This window comes from Pempheris klunzingeri, chromosome 3, assembly GCF_042242105.1.
Source record: "Pempheris klunzingeri isolate RE-2024b chromosome 3, fPemKlu1.hap1, whole genome shotgun sequence".
In the NCBI taxonomy this organism is placed as follows: Eukaryota; Metazoa; Chordata; class Actinopteri; order Acropomatiformes; family Pempheridae; genus Pempheris; species Pempheris klunzingeri.
Genome location: NC_092014.1, coordinates 14478831 through 14498505, shown reverse-complemented (window position 1 = coordinate 14498505; position 19675 = coordinate 14478831). Strand labels below are relative to the sequence as shown.

The following is a 19675-nucleotide window of genomic DNA, read 5'->3' as shown; positions in this document are numbered from 1 at the left end:
TTGCTGTAATATTTTAGTACAGATGATTGGTTTAATCCAGATGGCAAGTCTGTAGTCGTTTGAAGCATGAAACGCAACATATTTATGAACACTTGATTGGAACAACACTCTAACACTGACTTTAACTTAAACCTTAACACAGACAGGACTCATGTGAACCCCAGTCTCTGATCATCCACCTCAACCACCTCCCTGCAACTTCTGTGCAGTACATACAATAAGCAAATAAAAGCAATAAGCTATTAAAATCAATTAAGCAATTAACTTTGACTCCACAATATAGCTGAGAAAACAATTAAGCTAATTAAGATACTGGTGTCTCTATAAAGCATACATATGAGGGTGTCAGTAGCCAACAAAGCTATTTGCTCACATGGGGAATAGCCAATCTGGCTATTTACATTCAGGTGTTCCTCATTCTGAAACCCTGAAGAAAGACAGTTTGAATATTTAGACCTTTTTACATAATGTACGTAATTAAGTTAAAAGAACAAAGATCTTTTTCATCTAAAATATGTACTTATTTGTACATCCCTAGATTTGTTGCCAAAACCTAACCAAACTGCAACTGAAAATTTAAAATAATAATAAAATAAAAAGAAACTATAAAAAAAATAATTAGTTTACTAAATCTAAAAGATAGAGGGTAAATGTGGTTTCACACAGGACTGAAGCTCTGGCCTTCTGAGTGAAAGTCCTGTGCTTGATCCACTCATCCGTCCTTGACCTACGATGTAGGTGTAAATAGCTGAATAGCTGCTGTCTGGCTATCTCCAAACAGACATGCCATTCTGATAATCAATTAATACTCAAGGTCATTTTATCACATAAGATTACCAAAGTTTTGTTGCTTACAGCTTCTTAAATGTACTCTGTGTTTCTTATCATTGTAAGTTCATCATACTATTTGTTGGTCAAACAACGTGAGCAGTTTGGGAATTAGTAATGGCCATAATTCGATTAATCCATTTAAGAAATCAATAAATTAATCGACAACGATAAATAAACCTTAGTTGAAGTCCTCACCAGAATACAAACACAAATTGAGCCACCATACACACCACAACAGGGTGCTGCAATTGCTCTGCTCCAATTTAATTAAGAGTTTTAATTAAAAAGATGTAGTGGGGTGAATGTAACATCCTCTGTGGCCAGCAGCTAAGTAGTCCTTCTCCATACGGTTCTATTCTACCCCCCGCAGAACACGGGGGTCTAATAAAACCATCCAGGACTCTGAGACACCTTCACCCTCCACTGGTTCCCAATAGAGGAAGAATTATGAGTCTGATAACTCCCTTGCTTTTTCTTCTGAGGAGAAACAAAAGGTTGCTGGTGTCAGAGATAAAACTGCCCCCAGAGCAAGTCATAACGTACGGTAATGTCTGCCTTTATCTTATCCATTGTAATGCAGCCGCGTGCACATTAGACCAATATGTAAAAGTGGTTTAATATGAGAGTGGTGGTCTGGAGATATACAGACACGGAGAGACTTCACAATTGAAAGATACAAGCACAAATTCACATTTCTAATCATAATACATTGTTATGTCTTGTCGTGTCTGTTAAGTTTGTTTAGTTCACTCGTGTCTAGTCTCGTCTTGCACGTCATGTCTTATTGTGAAAACTAACTCTCCTCTCGTTCCAGGCTGTTTGACGTCCTGCCCTTGTGTGTTTCCCGCCTTTGTGATCGTCTGCCCCGCCCTGATTGTTTCCACCTGTTCCCCATTACCTCTTGTATAAATAGTCTGCATCTACCTTTGTCCTGTGCCAGATCGTCTTGTCATGTCCAAGTGTCAAGGTTCCTGTTGTATTCTAGTTAAGCCATTGTAGCCACGTCAAGTCATTGTAAGTATTGTTTGTCATTGTTGTATTAAAGAGTGTTCAACTGTCTAGAAGTTTCTGGCATCGTGCTTTTGAGTCTCTCCTGTTTCTGGGCCCCAGCCATAATATACATTGACACAAAATTGCATAGTTTTAAATGCACATATGAAGCCCTGCTGTATATTGAATTCCTATATTCTAATAATGGATACTAATGGATAATGGATCACTGATTAAAGAAGTATGTGGTGCTGCTATTGGCAGCACCAAGGTACTAAAATACTGTACCCATAATCACAGTACATATTCTTCATGGAAAGGAGAAGAGATCATAATGTAGCTCCCTGGTTACCACAAGAGCTGGCATAGCAACCAGCAAAGATTTATCAGTAAGGAGAGCAAATATTTCTTAATATGAATACTTATGTAACAATATGTTCATTAAAAGCTGCAAACTTTTAAACAGTACAAATATAATGGACAAGCACAATACTCAAGAACACTTACAGTAATACTTAAAGGAAAATTCAAATTTTTTTTACATCTAACAGAGCTACATTCTGGACTGTAAGAGCAATACACTGCCAGGGAAGGTCTGAGGATGGAGAAAGAGGGTGGAGGATGGAGGAGAAAAGAGTGTTGTGGAGGAAAAGGGTCAAAAACAGGGTTGAAAAGGATGGAAGATGGAGAGAGAGAGAGAGAGAGAGAGAGGACAAGACAGAAGGAGATGCAGTTCTCTGTAATTAAGAACACCCTCACTCTCTCTACAGAGTCCATTACCCTTTTTAGTCATACTGTAGGTTCTTTCCAGGCTGAACGATCAGTTGTTATTATATCGTAATCCTGACATTTTAAAAGTGCGGGAGCTGAAATTTTGATTACAGCTTGCATTATTAACAAAGTTTTGAAAGTTTTATCTGTTTTTATTTATTTATGTATACAGCTGTAACTAATTAGCTAGTAATCAAACCATTTTCTGGGTAAAGCACGCTTCATATCTCGATAGTATTTATTGGTATCTATCGGCAAAAGTTGGTTTTGTCAGAAAAAACACCACTCTGTATCGTTTTGATGCTGAATATTTGGAGGACATTCTGTGCTTGCATTGTTTAAACCGACTAACAGAGGGATGAGTGTCTATGTTGACAATAACAGAAAGTATCATCAATTTCAAACATTTACCATATTTTATAGCTAGTTATACATAATTGTCAATGAGAAAAAAGGAACACTGTGAACAGTAATCTCTATGTTAAATCCTAATGCGGCCAAGGCTAATATAAGCTAAAGCTACTACCGTGTAGAGCTGTTAATTTCAGGTATGTCATGTGTCATTGAGCTTATGGTTTATTGTAGACTACAATAGTAAAGACTTGAACACGAGGTTCACTAACCACATTTTTGCCAGAGTTTTCTGGCACATCTTATGGCCTTCATCAGCAGATGGAGTTTGCTTAGTTGTCATGAGGATGTAATTCGGCTTGTGGTAGATGTGTAATATTAGGTATACCACCAACTAAAAAAATCTCTGTAAACTGATAAACCACCAGCAGCAGACAGATAACATTAGTAATTAGCTGGTGAACATAGTAGGGCAGCTAAAGAATGGCCCTCAAAGGGTAAAACCTCAGTCAGTTAAGGTTGAACTCTTACAGTTATGGTCAGAAAAATCACAATTAGACAGATTCCCGCATATTGTTCATACTTAGTTCTTTACACTAAAAAAATTTAATTACACAAACATGCAAATATACATATAGACAGATGCACACAAACACCCTTGCTACAGTTTCAGGTTATGTGCACGGGCAGTCTGCTTGGCCAGACAGAGCAGTGGCTGAAACCAAAAACCTGGCTCCTTTCAAAAAATGGAATATTGTCAATACTGTGTGCATGCGTGTGTGCTTGCGTGAGATAGAGACACCGAGAGTGAGAGAATGGCCAACATTTATTTTTAGCCTTCAAGTACCCAGTGAGTCATGTGATCCCCCTTCTTCCCACTGAGCCCTCCTTCCTTTCCTTCCCTCCTATTCCTCTGTATCTCCCACAGTCACATCTCCTCTCTACTCCTTTCCTTCACTTCAAAGTGAGGCAAAACAGAGTCACGGTGACACCAGAGGAATGCAGGAGTAAATAGAGATAAGAGTGGAACAGGAAAGTAGGAATGGAAGACAAATGTTTATCCTGCCTAATGAGGGAAAACTCATATATGAGGTACGATATACAAAGAGAAAACATGCATACCGAAAACATCTATCTATCTATGGTATATGTATATATGCATGTATATATACATATGTACATATATAAAGGCAGACTGGCTTACATCTCAGCAACAGCTATCATCTCTGTTACCATGACACCTGCACATAACGGACATAAAACGGCATACCCCTATTACAACAGAAAGTGTCCACTATGAAGGCAGGTCAGTTAGACCTGCAGAACTGGTGGGACTTAACTAGCATGGTTCACTTCCAATAAATTAAGAACACAAATTCAAATAAGAAAAAATGGGAGGAGGATGAAAAGCTTTATCAATGCTGCATCACACACACATTACTAAATAATTGCTTTGGCTCCTCCTTCCATGTATCCCTGTTTCTTTACCCTAAATCCTTATCACTGTGTCACTCGCACAGTGCAATGCGATGTTGGCCCTTTTTAAAATTCACAACATCTTTATTGGAATGGATTCAGTGATGCAAATCTACTCAACTGTTAAGACAAGCTGAAAGGGTCACATAGTCAGGCAATGAGGCTAGTGCACAGATACACAAACAAGGACAATCGTGTGCACAAACACACACACAAACAGATGCAGGATTGCAAACACACACACATAGAAGCACATGCACACTTACACACACAAAGCACATCTCAAGCAAATACAAAGTGACAAAAGATAGAAGACAGAGTCATAGTGACAGGACACTGACGCATGCATGAGGGGAGAGGACAAATATACAACTGCTGTGAGGGATACAGCTTGCACAAACATACACGCTTAAATGTTGACTTTCTTTCCCTGATTATCTGTCTCTCTGCCACTGCTTCCTATCCTCTTCTTCGCCCCTCTCTCTCTCCACTGCTTCCTCTCATTCACTGAGTCATCTGCTGCTCTTAATGAAATGCTGCATAATCAGGATTGCAGATTGCAGGACTGCGACGGGTCCTACAGGCCCGCCACATGTGTGGTTAGTGTATGACCAGAAAAACCAAACACACACACATACACACACAAACACAGAGTGCCTTGATCTGCCTGCTTTCCAGCCACCAATCCTACACTAAACCCTTTTCAATTATATATACTCACACACACACATGCACTTGCATAGGCAAACACACACACAGTGGTGGAGTGGCGTTGGGGGGAGGTCATGATCCTGCCAGAGAGAAGGGAATCAGAGTTGCAATTCTAGGGCTTATCGCGGAAAGAGGGTAAGACCATATCTGACACGCCAGCATGCCTGGTATGTAAACCTCTATACACACAGAGGAAATAGTGAGGTAGAGAGAGTGTGTGTGCATTTACACACCCGCAGATCCACATGTATTTGTGGTGAGATAACCCTTTGCAGTATTTTTGGAAAATCTGTCCTAGCATGCAAATGGTGAAACACTGATCTGTGTGCCGAGGTGTCTATTACCAACACTGCACTCAGCAAGTGGGAGGGTCAACATGGGGGGAAGAGAGACGGGAAGAGAGAAAGAGCAAAGGATTGGCGAGGGAAGAGAGAGCAAAGCAGAAAGAGAAGAGATGCAGCATGACAGGAGCATAGTAAAGGAGAGAAAAGAAACAGCGATGGGGGAATGAGGGCAGGGATAGAATGTGGAGGTAGAAGTAGCTGGTGAGAAATATGACAGTGTCTTATGAATCAAAAAAAGAGAGAATATATAAAAGACAGAGAAAGCTAAAATGCAAAATAGGGAAGAAGAGTATATGCAAAAGAGCAGAGAACATGGAGAGGAAGGATGCTGAGGAGGAGGGAGACTGGGAGCTGCTGGAAAGAAATGAAAGGTAAAATACTGCAAAGGCGGGATGGAGATGCTTGTTAATACACATTTTCTACAACACATGAAATAGCATTAACACAATTCAACTATAGGCAATAGCATAAAAGTGTCCAGCAACAGCTATGATTATTCCAGTAAATTATTACCGATTTAATTTTAGTTAGATTGCTCAGATCACATCCACAGAAGCCTGACTTCTTGTGTGGTATGAGAGCAGTCACTGGCTATCACAGGCAGGCAAGCTGTGACAAAAATTGCCATTGGCTGAAGGGAAGGAGGAACAGCAAAGGCGCAACACACGATTGGTTAATAATCACAAATATGCTGTTGGCGGTTCCTGGGTCATGTGTGTCCTTGTGTGTGAGTGTGTGATCGTGTGTGTGTCCCAAGCCTGAGGCAACCAGGCCAGCGGCTACAATTACAGTGACGGATGTGAAAGAACTGGGTCGGCTTCGCAAGAGATCTGCCCCTGGGACGACAAGACCAGCCAGAGCCCTGAATCAATACGGAACACATGCACACGCACGCATAACCACACACACACAAGGTTGTATGTGACAAACATTTACATAGAAACCAAAGGACAGATATTAATAACACCAAAAGGAAGTACAACATGTGCAGTACTACACAGAACAAAAAGTGCAAGCAGGCACAGCTACAGCATTTGACATAGTCGCTGTGTTATTCTGCGCACACACAGAAAACTTAATCAACCAAAATCCAGATGAGTCTCTGTCCCAGTGTGACTGTCTGTCTCTCACTCACTGACTTTCACACAAACACACACACACACACACACACACACACACACACCAACTTGTTCTCTCTAGGAGCCCCAAAGCCTGTTTCAGGGGCAGCAATGTTCACAGCTCATCCACACGTAACTTAGTGACACTTGGGGCATGTATTTTCGCACATGTGTGGTGTGTGTTTCTATATTAGTATGTTGTGTGTTCCTGTACATGTTGATGTGTGTGTTTGTGTTTCTCTTACCCCTGGCAGAAAGCTTCTTGGTGTTAATGATTTTGGCAGCATATTCCTGTCCAGAAGAGATCTTAACGCACCTCCTGACCACGGAGAATGCGCCCCTGAAATGAAGATACACACAGAAACGCTTAATGACAAATTCAATACAGAATCAGGGTTATTTTTTCAAAACTGAGGGGCTTTGTGTGAAAAACATGGCTCGAGATAGTTTAAGAAGTTGGACCAGAATCTTCAGATTGAAAAATGTCTGAGCTTTTCTTTTTAATCAGCCAATAACTGCAGGATGTGTCAAATTCTCAGAAATCTGACATTGACTGTAGTTTGATCCTGGCCTCCGACCACTGGGGGGGGTGGGTGGTGGGGGGAGCAGATTTGGAGAAAAGATTGTATCTCATTGTAAGACTGAGGTGAAGCTATGCCTCAAAACTAGCAAGCCTTGAATCAAGCTAGTCTGGAGGGATACGTTTCCATGGTAACTTACATTTTATTGCAACCTGCTTTATGAATCAGAATTTCCTGAAAATAAGCCAGATTTTCAGAAATAAACCTGATTTAGCTGATCGTTTTGCTTTATGAAACAGCCCTGAGATTTCATAAGAGAGTAACAGCAAACATTGCTGAGCTAAAAGTGATGTTTTACAGTCAAATTTCAACATTAAATTGCACAAAACCATGGATGCAGAGTCTTTGCACACTCACACCCGGCACCTACAGTACACACAGTCCTCACCACTGCCACCATTAATAACAACGAACATCCCGACCAGCCTTCTATTGTTGAAGCCATGTGTTGTTTCAGGCACATGTATGAAGATCAAAAAACTAGGTCGGCTATATTTGAGAGAGGAGAAGAGTAGCGTGCTGCATCTCTCATCTTTAAACGCAGCCATGGAGCGATCCGCCTCAGCTCTGCAGCCATGCAGGCCGCTTTGCTATTCTACTTCCATCTCTGTCTGTGCTCGCCTTTTCTTTCAAATAAAATCTGTTCTCATCCATCTAGCTCCACACAACATCAGAGATATCACAAACATTAGAAGCACTTGAATGCAGACACTGGAGTGACAGAGCAGAAGATTTACTCATTACCTTAAATGAACCCTGTTCTTTCACTTGCTGTACTAATGGCTGACAATAGTGGCATTACGTTATGGTACAATGTCATATTATTTGGTTAAATCTGTGTTACAATATGAGAAAAAAGCGGAAGCTTTGTGAATATATAGTGATGTGTACCATAAACATGTTATCTAACATCCCCTGGAGTGAGCAGCTTGCCACTAAAGCTTACTTCTAATTTATAGGGGATTTGGTAAAGGAAATGATCATAGCATAACATGTTACGTAAGAATTTTACTTGACTATCCTGCATAGTTTATATTCATAATGGCACTGTGAAGTGCATATGTGAATGTCTAGTAGCTGTACAGTAAAATTATTGTTCCTGTATTTGAAAGTAAAGGCAAGGTAGCTGACTCAAGATTCAAGATGCAAAGCATTCATACTGAGGAAGTTTCTCAGTATAAATGCTTCTTCAAGTTCTCCTACAAATTTGGTTCCAAAATCAGATGGAATACATTGTACATGATTAGCTTGGACCATTTGACTATTTAGTCACATTAAAAGGCTTCACAAAGATGCAAACATCTTAGCATAGGGATGCAGAGAAGAGCTTTATGGGTCACGTTGGCTTATAAACTTATATGTGACTAAATATCATTCATTTCTGGTCTTAAAATTTTGGCATAATACTGTATTTTTTCTGATTATACCATTTTTGCATGTTTTAGTCTAATCACATAAATCACAGCTCACAATCTTGCAAACAAAGCTGCAAATGTTCCAGAAATTTAATTTCACTGAAAATCGCCAGAAATCCAACACATTTCCATACAATAGTATAATCTGTTAGTAGACTCTTGAGACTTGCTTTCGTTATTTACTGCTACATTTATTTGTCAGTTACAATAATACTGTTGGGTAACACAGTGCAATTTTTTAATTATTCTGCGATTAAACTGCATAACCACTCAACAACACTTAAAGAAACAAACAAACAAGTGATGCATTACACAAGTTCAGCAAGAGTCAAAGATTTGATTTGGATTTTCATATAGAACTGACTGGTAGGAAATATACAAGCAAAAAATATATATATACATAACAAAGTGAATCCTTTCAGTGCATTTAAATATGAGCAAAAATGTAAAATACTTGTGATTAATGATGTAGTTAGGGTTGTAGTTAGTAAACAGTTGAAGATTAGGTGGGTGACAATTTCATTCATGTATCAGTAAATATTCTTGTCTTATTCACTTCCCTAACCTCTCCAACATGTTCCAGTTTTGAGTAATTATCTCCTGAAACAATCATTTTGGTGCAGTTAAAACACATCTAGGTATTTGGTCAAAAACATTGTGGAATTTGCATTTTTCAGCTACTCTACTGCTCTACTGCATGCTGGAGATCAGGTGAGTTGAAAGGTACTATAAAAGCAATATGGCTGTATTATTAATGACAGATGGTGTAAGATGAACACATCACATGCAGGGGACTGAGAGTTTCCTCACTAGAGTCATCCATCAGGGGGTGATGGGAGATCAATTCCCCCAGTTAGAATGCTAAGTGGGAGACATTGGGTAACTGGGACAATTTCTAATCCCTCTCTCTCTCTCTCTCTTTCTCTCTGTCTTTCCCTCACTGCTTTCGCTGAAAGTCAACCCAGGTTACAGACATCTGGAACTGTGTACACTGCCAACGGGATGCTGACCAGACTGCAAGTCAGGCAGCGCATGACCACACAGGTACAAATACGCGTCCGTGAGCGTGCACACACACGCAGGTAACTGGATCTCTCTCTCTCTCTCTCTCTCTCTCTCTCTCTCTCTCTCAGGGGTGAGGAATTCCCTGCCTGTGTCCGATAATTGACCGCAGCTCGGTTGGCTTGGCTGGGGAATGTGTCATCGCCAACTACATGGTCTGCTGTCGCATTACCGAGTGTGTATTTCTGTCACGCGGGAGGAAGACGAGGAGGATTTGGGGAGGGGTGAAAGAGGTAGATAGAGTGAGGGGGGGGTTTACCAAATCTCACCATTTCACACACCCCAACGAAGTTCACCCCGGTTCACTTTACAACATGGGAGCTCCTCGCCCTCCTGTGGCACCCCAAAGGTCGAAATGCACCATCAGTGACTACACAGGACGGAGGCAAATGACGACACGCTCGCCTCGGCATCTTCTTTCGTGAGCACAAAACGTAAGCAGGGCTTCAGATGTGGGATTAAAACGAATAGGATGCCACCGCACAGGCCTGCTTGATACACGGCAGCGTATTTAGCCCCCTGCATCATAGGTTTCATGGCTACACTATCAGCGGCGCGCACACGCACACGCACACTCACACGTACAAATACGCACAGACACACAGAGGCTGGAATCCGTGTCCCTAAGCCAAGGCGGCCTATTACATAACAGGCTGACATTTCATAGGCTAAAGAGATGCTGCCAGATGATAAAAAAAAAAAAAAAAACATGCTTCCTTACTTGCCCAGCTCCTCGAACAGCTGATATTCATCGGTAAATCTCGTGCAGATCGTTAACGCCATCCTGAAGGTGGTGCCAAGGGGTGTGCGGAGACGCGGATAAGGTGCACTCACAAGCAGTATCCACCACACACAGTCGTCAACGCCGCCCGGTTTTGTCCTGGACCTGCAAGCCAAACGGAGGGATTCATGCACAGCTGAAGCGCATCGGCGAGAGCTCTGGTGCGATGATTTCTGCGGCAAATAGGCAACACTGCCCGCGCGAGTGCTTCAATCTGGGGGAGAGAGCGTTGTCGTGCGCTGTTTCTTTTTTATTTGATTCACATGCGGCGGCTTGTCACAGCTCGTGGACGCATCATTTTGTGTGCATTCCGGTGTCTCTGGTTCGTGTCCGCGCGGCGCTGATGGGGTCGTCTCTCTGCGCGCATCAGACGCCGCACTACCGCACCTACCCCCGGCTGTGCGCTCAGTCCCGCCCCTTTGCCTGCATCCGCTCACCGGCCAATTAAAAACAACAGAGTAACAACAACAACAACAGCAAAAACAACAACAACAACAACAACAATTATTATAATAATAGTAATGATAATAATGATGATGATAATAACATCCGTATTACTGTAATTATTAACAATAGCACCACAGGTATGCGCATTTTTAATGTACTTTTGACGTAACTACCATTCTGGAGAAAAAACAGTTTGTTTTGAATGAAAGTTACATGCAACACATGAGACCCACACAAGGCTCTGGGGCTGAAATCACAAAAAAAAAGTTTACTATTTTAGCATCTATTAAGTTATAGCTAATCCAAGGCTGAAGCAGAAGCAACAAACTGTATTAATGATCAGCTCATTACGTGTTTTCTCAAAAAATTTAGCTGTTGGGTGGTTGTGAAGCATCAGTGAGAGCACATTTGTGAGACAGTTCTTAGTTGTTATTCACAAGCCTGGACGAGGCGTATTGATGAAGAAAATAATTTTTAATCTTACCCTGACAGTAGCTGTAAACATTATTATTAAATCCTCCATCACCATAATGTCTGCTGTGGCTCTGGAGAGACCATCATCAAGTCTGAGAAAATAACTCCAATGGTGTCACCCAGGTTATTAAAGCTTAGAGACTACAAATTTGAAACACACGCTGCATTACAAACTGGGGTTCTGGATTGGAGCTGAAACGTAACAATTGTTTTCATTGATTTGTCTGAGGTGGAAAAAAAAGAAAAGAGTAGGGAAACATTATCACAATTTCTCACAGCCAAAGTTGATCCTCAGTTTACTATCATAGAAGAAAAAACAGCAAATACTCATACTGGAGAAGTTGGAACCAGTGAAATTTTGGTGTTTTTTTTTCAATGATTAATTGTTGCCAGCTAATTTTCTGTCGATTAGCTAATCAATAAATCAAACAATCATAGTAATATGTGAAATATCTGTATATGGAAAGTCAGTGCAAATGCAGAAACAAGAACATGAGACTTGAGACTTATAGCAGTCTAAGTCTGCTGACAGACCATTTGGCAGTTTAGCCAATTACAATTATTGGTGCAATTAAAAAGTACGATAATTTAACTCGTACAATTAATTGTGATGGTAAACTCAGGGATGGGACCTTTGGCGAGATAGTGAGGTCAATGTTGTAACAGTTCCATAAGGAAGTGGAATACAGTCACTCGACAATAAACTCCAGGCACTTATTTGTGAGTAATAAAAAAAGTTGAAATTCTTGATTGATGATGGAAAATCTTGTCACCACAAGCACATGCAGCATAAAAGCCAAATTAATAACACGTAAGAGGAAAAAAAAAACCAAGAAATTCCATTTTCATTTTAAGTGCACTTTTTTAATTAATCAGTATGTTGTCAATTGAATACATTTACATTTAATAAATAATGTATATAATAGAAATAAATATATCAAACACATAAGTTATAGACAGGACAGATAACAGGAGCAAGTGACATACAAACTTTCTCACTACAAACATACAAAAGGCCAGACTTAAATAACATGTTTGATACAAACAACCATATAGTTCATTTTCAACAGCTGATCAGGACAATGAGCAGTCTTCTGGTATTGAAATGAGATGAGTGCGATCATCATCTTATGAAACAATTACTTTTTGGCACTTTTAAATTGCTCTGACTCAAAAAACACATCTTTCCTGGTCTGTTCAGCGTCTTCTGCTGCAGAGCAAAGAAACAGAAGAGGATAATTAATGTGGGTATCAAAAGTGAACAGTTTCTGTTAAATTATCCAGTTAGTTAGTGTGTTTGAGTGTCGTTATTCTGCATGATTGGCCAGTACATACCTGGACATGATCGCTTTAATCACTTTCTTCACCCAGGGAGCCTCGGGGTCAAGGCAAACCTCTTGGCCTGTCTTTTTCAGAGTGGCACTGCAACAACAAGCAAGAAACAGAGATCAGAACAAGTTCATGAATCCAACAAGTGACAAAGAAGTATCAAGATCATCACTGTCTAGGTGTGATGAAGGCTTTGAAATTAGGTCTCACATGATCTCAGTCTCCTCGCAATGAGAGCTGGCAGGAATCAGCTCCACCTTCTCAATGTGGCGGCCGATGGGTTTGCTCTCTGTCTGGATGCAGCGGCAGTGCAGCTCCACGCCCAGGCTTCTCAGACTCATCCCTGTTAGAAGACAGGAGTCACATATAGTCACAAAGTGCAATGGCGTGTGTTGATAACTCTTGATGCATTGAAGAAAACAGGGCAGCAGAATGTGAAAAGTAGTGACACTTGAAATGCAACACTGTATGGAGAGTATCGCCATTAACAGCATAGCTCAACACTGTTATATTCAATTCTTAAATAATAAAATGATCTTACCTTCGCTGATGGCCAGGAAGGCCAGGAGCACCACAATGGAGGCGACAATGACTCTGCTGCTCATCATTTTGGCTTTTTGCAAATTCTGCAACAAACTAACACTAAACGATAAGAAGGTCCTTCAGAAAGGCGTCTGTGTAAAAGTAAAGAAGGCGTTTTTTTATTCTGCTGTATTCTTCTTTTGCCGAGTTCCCTCTCACTTCTCTTTTTCCTTTTCTTGGTTCAACTGCCTTCTTGCTCTGTTGTTTGAATCTAGCGCTGAAGAGGAAAGTCTCTCCTTTTATAGTTAACTCCTGGAAATGAGTCACTTCCCTGGCTCGGGGAGGTTGTGCAAGTTGGGACTGTCAGCAGCTGACTGGGAATTTACTCTTCACGGTACCTCTGATTGAACAAGAGAGCTCATGGGTCAACATTTGTCACAAATATAGTTATTATGTGGAAAAACACAGTGACTAAAAATCTGTGATACCTTGTTGATGTGAGATGCTTGAGAGACATTTTTTTTAAATTAGACATTGCCATTAACAGCACATTGCACCATTGCTCACACCAAACTCACAGATTAGCTATTGGTCAACTGACGCCTGATTCACGGATTGTATGCAATAAAATGAACAATTAAATGCAATCTGTGAATGAGTGGCTGATGAATGTCACCTTCAAGTTTTGACATCTAAAATTTCACCTTCAAGAAGGGGAATTTGTTGCACCAAGAGTCACTCATGAACTCTGTGTTGGCACGTCTCTCACATACTTGGACAGCTACTTATCATTGTGTTTGAGCAGCGGTCAACAGCTGGACAGCTGAACACAATAGCAGGAATTTCAAATACTGTAGTGCATCCACTGCCATTATTGACTTTGAACAACAATGAAGACATCGCTGTTAAATTCTACTAATGGCAAGTCCTCTACCTAACAGTACATGCACAGCTGCCTAACGTGCTGAATGACCCTAAAATGTTTCACAGAAGCAAGTTAAAACATTTCTTGGTATTTAGAAAGAAATAGAGAGTAGTGTGATGGTACAGTCTGCCAATGTAAATAACACAGTTGCTATAAATGAATATAAATATAATCACAGAGAATTTTTTGATGTTGCAAACCACATTCATGTATTCTAGATCAAAAGCATATTATTACATGTCAATTATTGCATTCACCCATGCATTTGACATTCATTAAGCAATAGCAGGCAACATGCCAAAAACCTTCATGGGACTGACGCCTGACGCAAACCTCAACAAGCTGAAACAGATCTGCTGCAGTCGTAAACGTCACCTCAGTCACTCTCACAAAGCAGAAGGAAGTATGGAGTAATTTCTGAACAGGGGGGCTAATCCCACATTTTTGATGCATCAATTCTTCAATTGTTGTCTGACTTTAACCATTCTTGCTCTTGGATAGGATACAATTATGTTTGTTAAGAGTATAACAAGTTTAGTTTTAGTCAAGTCTTTATTAAACAGGAACTGAGAGAAATCTCAGATATGCTGGAAGTTGTGAACTGACCATATCTAGAAGTGTGCCCTTTTGTGGTCAACTCAGCCTAGACTACTGAAATGGAAAGTAAATATGATCATTTTTGGTAAAAAAAAAAAAAACATGTGATGAATTTCACTGTGAAGTTCAAGATATTTTTTTAAGGATGTGGTTGACACCAATGTAGGTGGTGAGATAAGTAATACTGGCATGAGATGAAGCATATGACTAATACAAGTTAGGAAACATATGACCATTTATTCTAAATATATTGGTCTTCCCTGGAGGTGTTGGGTGTAAAAAGAAGAATGGAAAATATAGTGAAGAGTGATGAGAATGATTCTAAATGTGTGCATTTATGGCATTTCATGTATATAACAAGAGTACTTTAATGAGCACTTGTAACTGATTTGTATGATTTCATTTTGTAGAGCAGGATCAGTTTTGTACACACAAATACACATGCACACACACAGTATAGTGGTAAGTGGAAACAGCCTCTGTGGCTTCATTGGATCACAGAGGAAGAGGAAGTGACAACATGTTCATGATAAGACAGCATGATACATAGATGTTTGGATATTCCAAAACTTCCCCTTGACCCCAGCGAAAACTTTCCTTATTGCAGAGTAGAAAAGCCACTTAAATGTGGTAAATATTAAAACTCAAACGGCCCTGCATCGTGATCATGGTTTATCATTTCCAGTAACAGCGTGTTACTACAAATCTAAGTACAGTAAAGAGATGGCAATGTCAGTTGGTAGACTGAGGCGTCACTTTGGTCCAGACTGAAATAACTCAACAAATGTTGGATGCATCACCATTAAATTTAAAAGAGCCATTCAAGGTCTCCAGAGGATGGCTTGACTTTTCCTCTAGCCCCACCAGTGGGTCAAAATTTAAAAAATCTCAACATCTGTTACATGGATTGGCAAAAAGTTTGATGCAGACATTCATGGTAATCTTAATAACCTAAAATGTCTCGACAAATATTGAGTGGATTGCCATGAAATTTGGCACAGATATTCATGTTCCCTTCAGGACGAACTGTAATAACTTTGGTCATAAGGGTCATCAGCTACATCACTACACCAACTTGGCACGTGGGTTTACAGCCAGGAAAGTACCTGAAAAAAAAACCCCAACTGACCTTTTGCTGACAAAAATTGCTTTGCGACTACTCTACCACTGGCTTTGTGTTGGCATGAAAACAGAGCCCTTAGTGTTGTAAAGTCAATGTTTTTGGCACATATTACTTTCTTCAGCATTAGTTTAACTTAGCATAACATTGCATCGTGCATTAAGCAATTGAAAAGCATGGCATATATACAAGAGTATAGTGTGGTAGATGGTATATTGCATGTTTAAAGAAAGGTCGCGCTGTCCTGAATGGCATGCTGTCTGATAACATTAACTAGCAATGCCTTATCGTGGAGTGCGGTTTACAAACCAAACACAGGCTCATGCACACAGACCACCACACACTGATACTGAATACAAAAGAGTGAGTTCACGAGGATGAAAACAGATGCTGGGAAAATCAAGAATGAATCACACACTTATTATGTCCTTCTTTGTACTGAGAGGTAAGCTGATAGGTATGCATGTGCTGCAATAGAGTAAGTGTGTACCATTGTAATCTAATAAACAATTAGTTTCAGCAGACTTTGAGTTAAGCTGTTGTTGATATTGGTGATACACAACATGAGGAAGTGAGAGCCTGTGAAAAGGAGATACAGAGGAACTCAGCCTGAGGGGATTTGCGGGAAATGTCAGGGGTTTTTTTTAATTTACAAAAAGCTGGGGGAGGGATTGAGGATTGAAGGCTTTTTTTCCCCTCTCAAAACTTTGACTTGGGGTATCTATCTGATGGTGGGTGGCCCTGCAGGACTTTACATTCCAGATGTGTGTAACAGCATCCCTCTGACGTTGAGCGTCATGCCAAGACAAGCCTGCTGGCTTGTCATAAAGTACCCTTATATGACAACTACAGAACTACAGATGATATATGCAAGGCCTTTCAACCTTGGTTTTGCAAGTACAGTTTATAGTTTATATATATATTATATAGTTTATAGTACATTTCATAGCAAAATCATTTTCTCTTGTGAAAAAAGAGAAAAAAAATGGACATCTCAAAACGTCATCCAGGATAAAAGTTAGATATAGTCATCATTCCTTGGAATTAATGAAGAATGAAAGGCATGACAAAGAAGACTTGCATCACAGTTTGCAACCGTGGAGGGAAGAGCTGAATGCAGTCTATTGACTAACACACTCAGACTTCAGCCTAAGGGTAGATATGTCTAACATCACTATTGTAAGATTATAGTTAAATTATAATTTATCTCCATTGAACTTTCTTGGAAGCCGAATAACCATTAGTCAATAACTGGGAAAGTGTGCAGTGGCGAGCCTGTTGTTGAAAACCAGGAAAAGAGCAGTACACGTACTCTCAATTGGGAGAAATACTGCATTGATTCATTAATAAGAATTCCTTTTTAAAAATAATTGATTCAGCAAAAAATATATTTTTATTTCATTTCAATGTGTGATAATCTTGTGAGCAAATAGTCATTTGCCGCCAATACTTTATCCAGTGTATGTGTAAGTGAAGTGAGATTGCCCTCACTATAACAATTGTACATATTTTTTTCTCTGTAGGCAAACATCTTGAAAACTTTAACAGAGCTGGCTCAGACGGAAGGAAGGACCATTCTGACTGAAGGGGAAGCATGGATTGCACTGATGGAGCAAAAAGAGTTCGTCTTGCTCAGATCGTCAACGTAACCTTTCAGTTTCCTGTGTGTGTTCCAGTGAGAAAGGATGACATGGATGCCACAAACCTGTATTCTGAACTATATGTCAAACATCATTGTCTGCTTACGTTAAAAGAGCTATTTCTGTAAGCAATTAAGCAGTCAAATGTGCAACAGGATATAGGCTATATAAACCATTGCAAAAAGTCGTGTGTATGCCTTTGTGTTCAAAAACCTACATTACAACTTACATTTTCACTAAAAATATTAATAATTGTCTCTCTTAGTCCTTCTCTTTTGAGATTACTTTTATCATTAAATTGAAATTTCTCATTAGTCAGTAATGTGCAGGAAGGTTAAAACAGCGAAAGTCATAGTTTAAATCAAAGATATAAAAGTGTCCATGACTGTTTATGACAGTTCTATTTATTTACAGTGGCTTTAAGATAAAAAAAAGAACACTGTTGAAATATATAAACAAATATTGATCTTTAATATACAATATTTTAAAACGAGGCCTAGAGTTATATTTACTATCTTTGAATGCCAGATGCTACACAATCAAAAATCCAGTTAAGTCACATCAACCATGATGATGAAATTTTGTATGCACCAAGCACAATATGTTTAATCTAACATTGCCTACAACGTTAAACCTGACATTAACCTCACCCAGAGATCAGACATAATCTTTTCTATCTAATTTTTAAAAATTCTGTCTGTGTGGAAGAGGCACAAAACGCTGCTCTGTCCTTTGTATGTCTGGCATCATAGAGATGTAAATATTGTGTGACTGCCCACCCCGCTCTCCTCTGGTAAACATTCTCTGCTTTGGGCAGGTGATTTGTTGCTGTTTGTGATGGAGACAAAAACAATCAAATGTTTTGAGAATAGTTTAGAAAGAACATTTCAAACAGTGTTTCTTGGCAGGCGTAATCTGCAGGGTCAGATCACATCCGCTGTGGAAGTACATCGCCACCTTTTGGACAAAGGTGCGCACTGTCAGGACTATAATCATTTTTTGCAGTGCACTCCCTGATCAGCAGCTGACAGTAATGACACTGTATCATTTTGCTGCCTTTCATTTTATCATTTTAAAGAAAAACCTTCACCTAAACTGATCAGGAGAAGAGCCAGCAACATGATATTGCTGTGGCTGGCCCTGCTATTAGCAACCCAAACTCCAACTACTAAAATAAAAGGTAACTTTTGAAAGCTGTTCATTATATCAGTGCGGCACAGTTTACTCAGTACATCTAGAGGTCACCAGTTCTTGTTGGGATGTTATTTATTCTCGAGAAACTCAGCTCACCAAAGATACCAAATAAGTCATGTAGGTCATTTTTCAAATTAGCCACTTCCTCCAGCAACCGTATTGGTGTTAGAAAAAGCAGAGCTCTCACACATTTTCCATTCTTTAGAAAAAGGAAACTTGGAACATTGTAGGCGGTTGAGGTTGCTGTTTGGAAGTGTTATGCGCATAATTCACCTAAATACCATCAACATCTACCTTCAGAAAAAAATAAATGAAGTAATAAATAAAGTTTCTTTGATGGGGTAGAATTTGAATCTATTGAACCAATTATTGTAAGAAACAGAAATAAATTAAGAAAGTGACAAGGACAAACCAATCCTGTTAAAGACTGGGGGTTGGATATAGGAGGAAATGAGCAGTGTCACAACATTTCTGCATCTGTTTCTTTTCCATACCTAAATTTCACATCTTTTTAGATCTAGACACTCCCACCTACAGTAACTTGAGTGTGTCCCCCAGACTGTCTAGTGTTCCTGTCAAACCGTAACAGCCCAACCTTTCTCTACCTGCCAGTTCTTGCCTGTTATGAATTCCAGTCTGATTTTTTGGATTTTTGCCAAGTTTCCAAAAAACTTTCCGATACTGAATCTTGCTTGCTTAATTTCTAGTGAACTTGAACTTATATTTATTGCTCTGCCTTTGGGTCCAACCCTTGTTTGGTAAGTCATTGCACATTAGCTGTAAACTCACTGCCCGGTGATCACAAAATCAAGGATAATATGGTAATTTTGTGCTCAAGGATAGTTGAAGTAAAATCTTACTTACGGACCCTTTAAGCACTTGAAAATATACCTATACCACCTCTTACATTAAGATAAAATATAAATGTTTTACAACAGTTTTTTTTCATTGTCACACATTTTACAGTTGCAAAAGGTACGTGCTGATGATTTTGGG

At 39.7% G+C, this 19675-nt stretch overlaps 2 protein-coding genes and 1 long non-coding RNA gene across 3 annotated transcripts in view; 1 reads left to right on the top strand and 2 right to left on the bottom strand.

Moving 5' to 3' along the window:
• camk2d2 (calcium/calmodulin-dependent protein kinase (CaM kinase) II delta 2) overlaps window positions 1-10653 on the bottom strand; it is a 36574-nt gene extending 25921 nt beyond the window's left edge. The window contains exons 1-2 of the mRNA XM_070827634.1: window positions 10372-10653; window positions 6838-6932 (exon numbers count right to left, since the gene is read on the bottom strand). Of these exons, the coding sequence (XP_070683735.1) occupies window positions 6838-6932; window positions 10372-10433 (157 nt within the window). The 5' untranslated portion in view covers window positions 10434-10653. The remainder of the gene's footprint in view (window positions 1-6837; window positions 6933-10371) is intronic.
• On the top strand, window positions 5587-17616 carry LOC139198709 (uncharacterized). The gene is made up of 3 exons (XR_011584104.1): window positions 5587-5845; window positions 9545-9632; window positions 17369-17616. It is a non-coding gene; the product is annotated as an uncharacterized lncRNA (long non-coding RNA).
• On the bottom strand, window positions 12216-13754 carry cxcl8a (chemokine (C-X-C motif) ligand 8a). Its single transcript, XM_070827635.1, has 4 exons — window positions 13223-13754; window positions 12892-13024; window positions 12688-12774; window positions 12216-12562 (listed from the first exon to the last, which is right to left on the bottom strand). The coding sequence occupies exons 1-4, from the start codon at window positions 13287-13289 to the stop codon at window positions 12550-12552; spliced, it is 300 nt and encodes a 99-aa protein (XP_070683736.1). The 5' UTR covers window positions 13290-13754; the 3' UTR covers window positions 12216-12549.
• Window positions 17617-19675: the final 2059 nt, after the last annotated feature.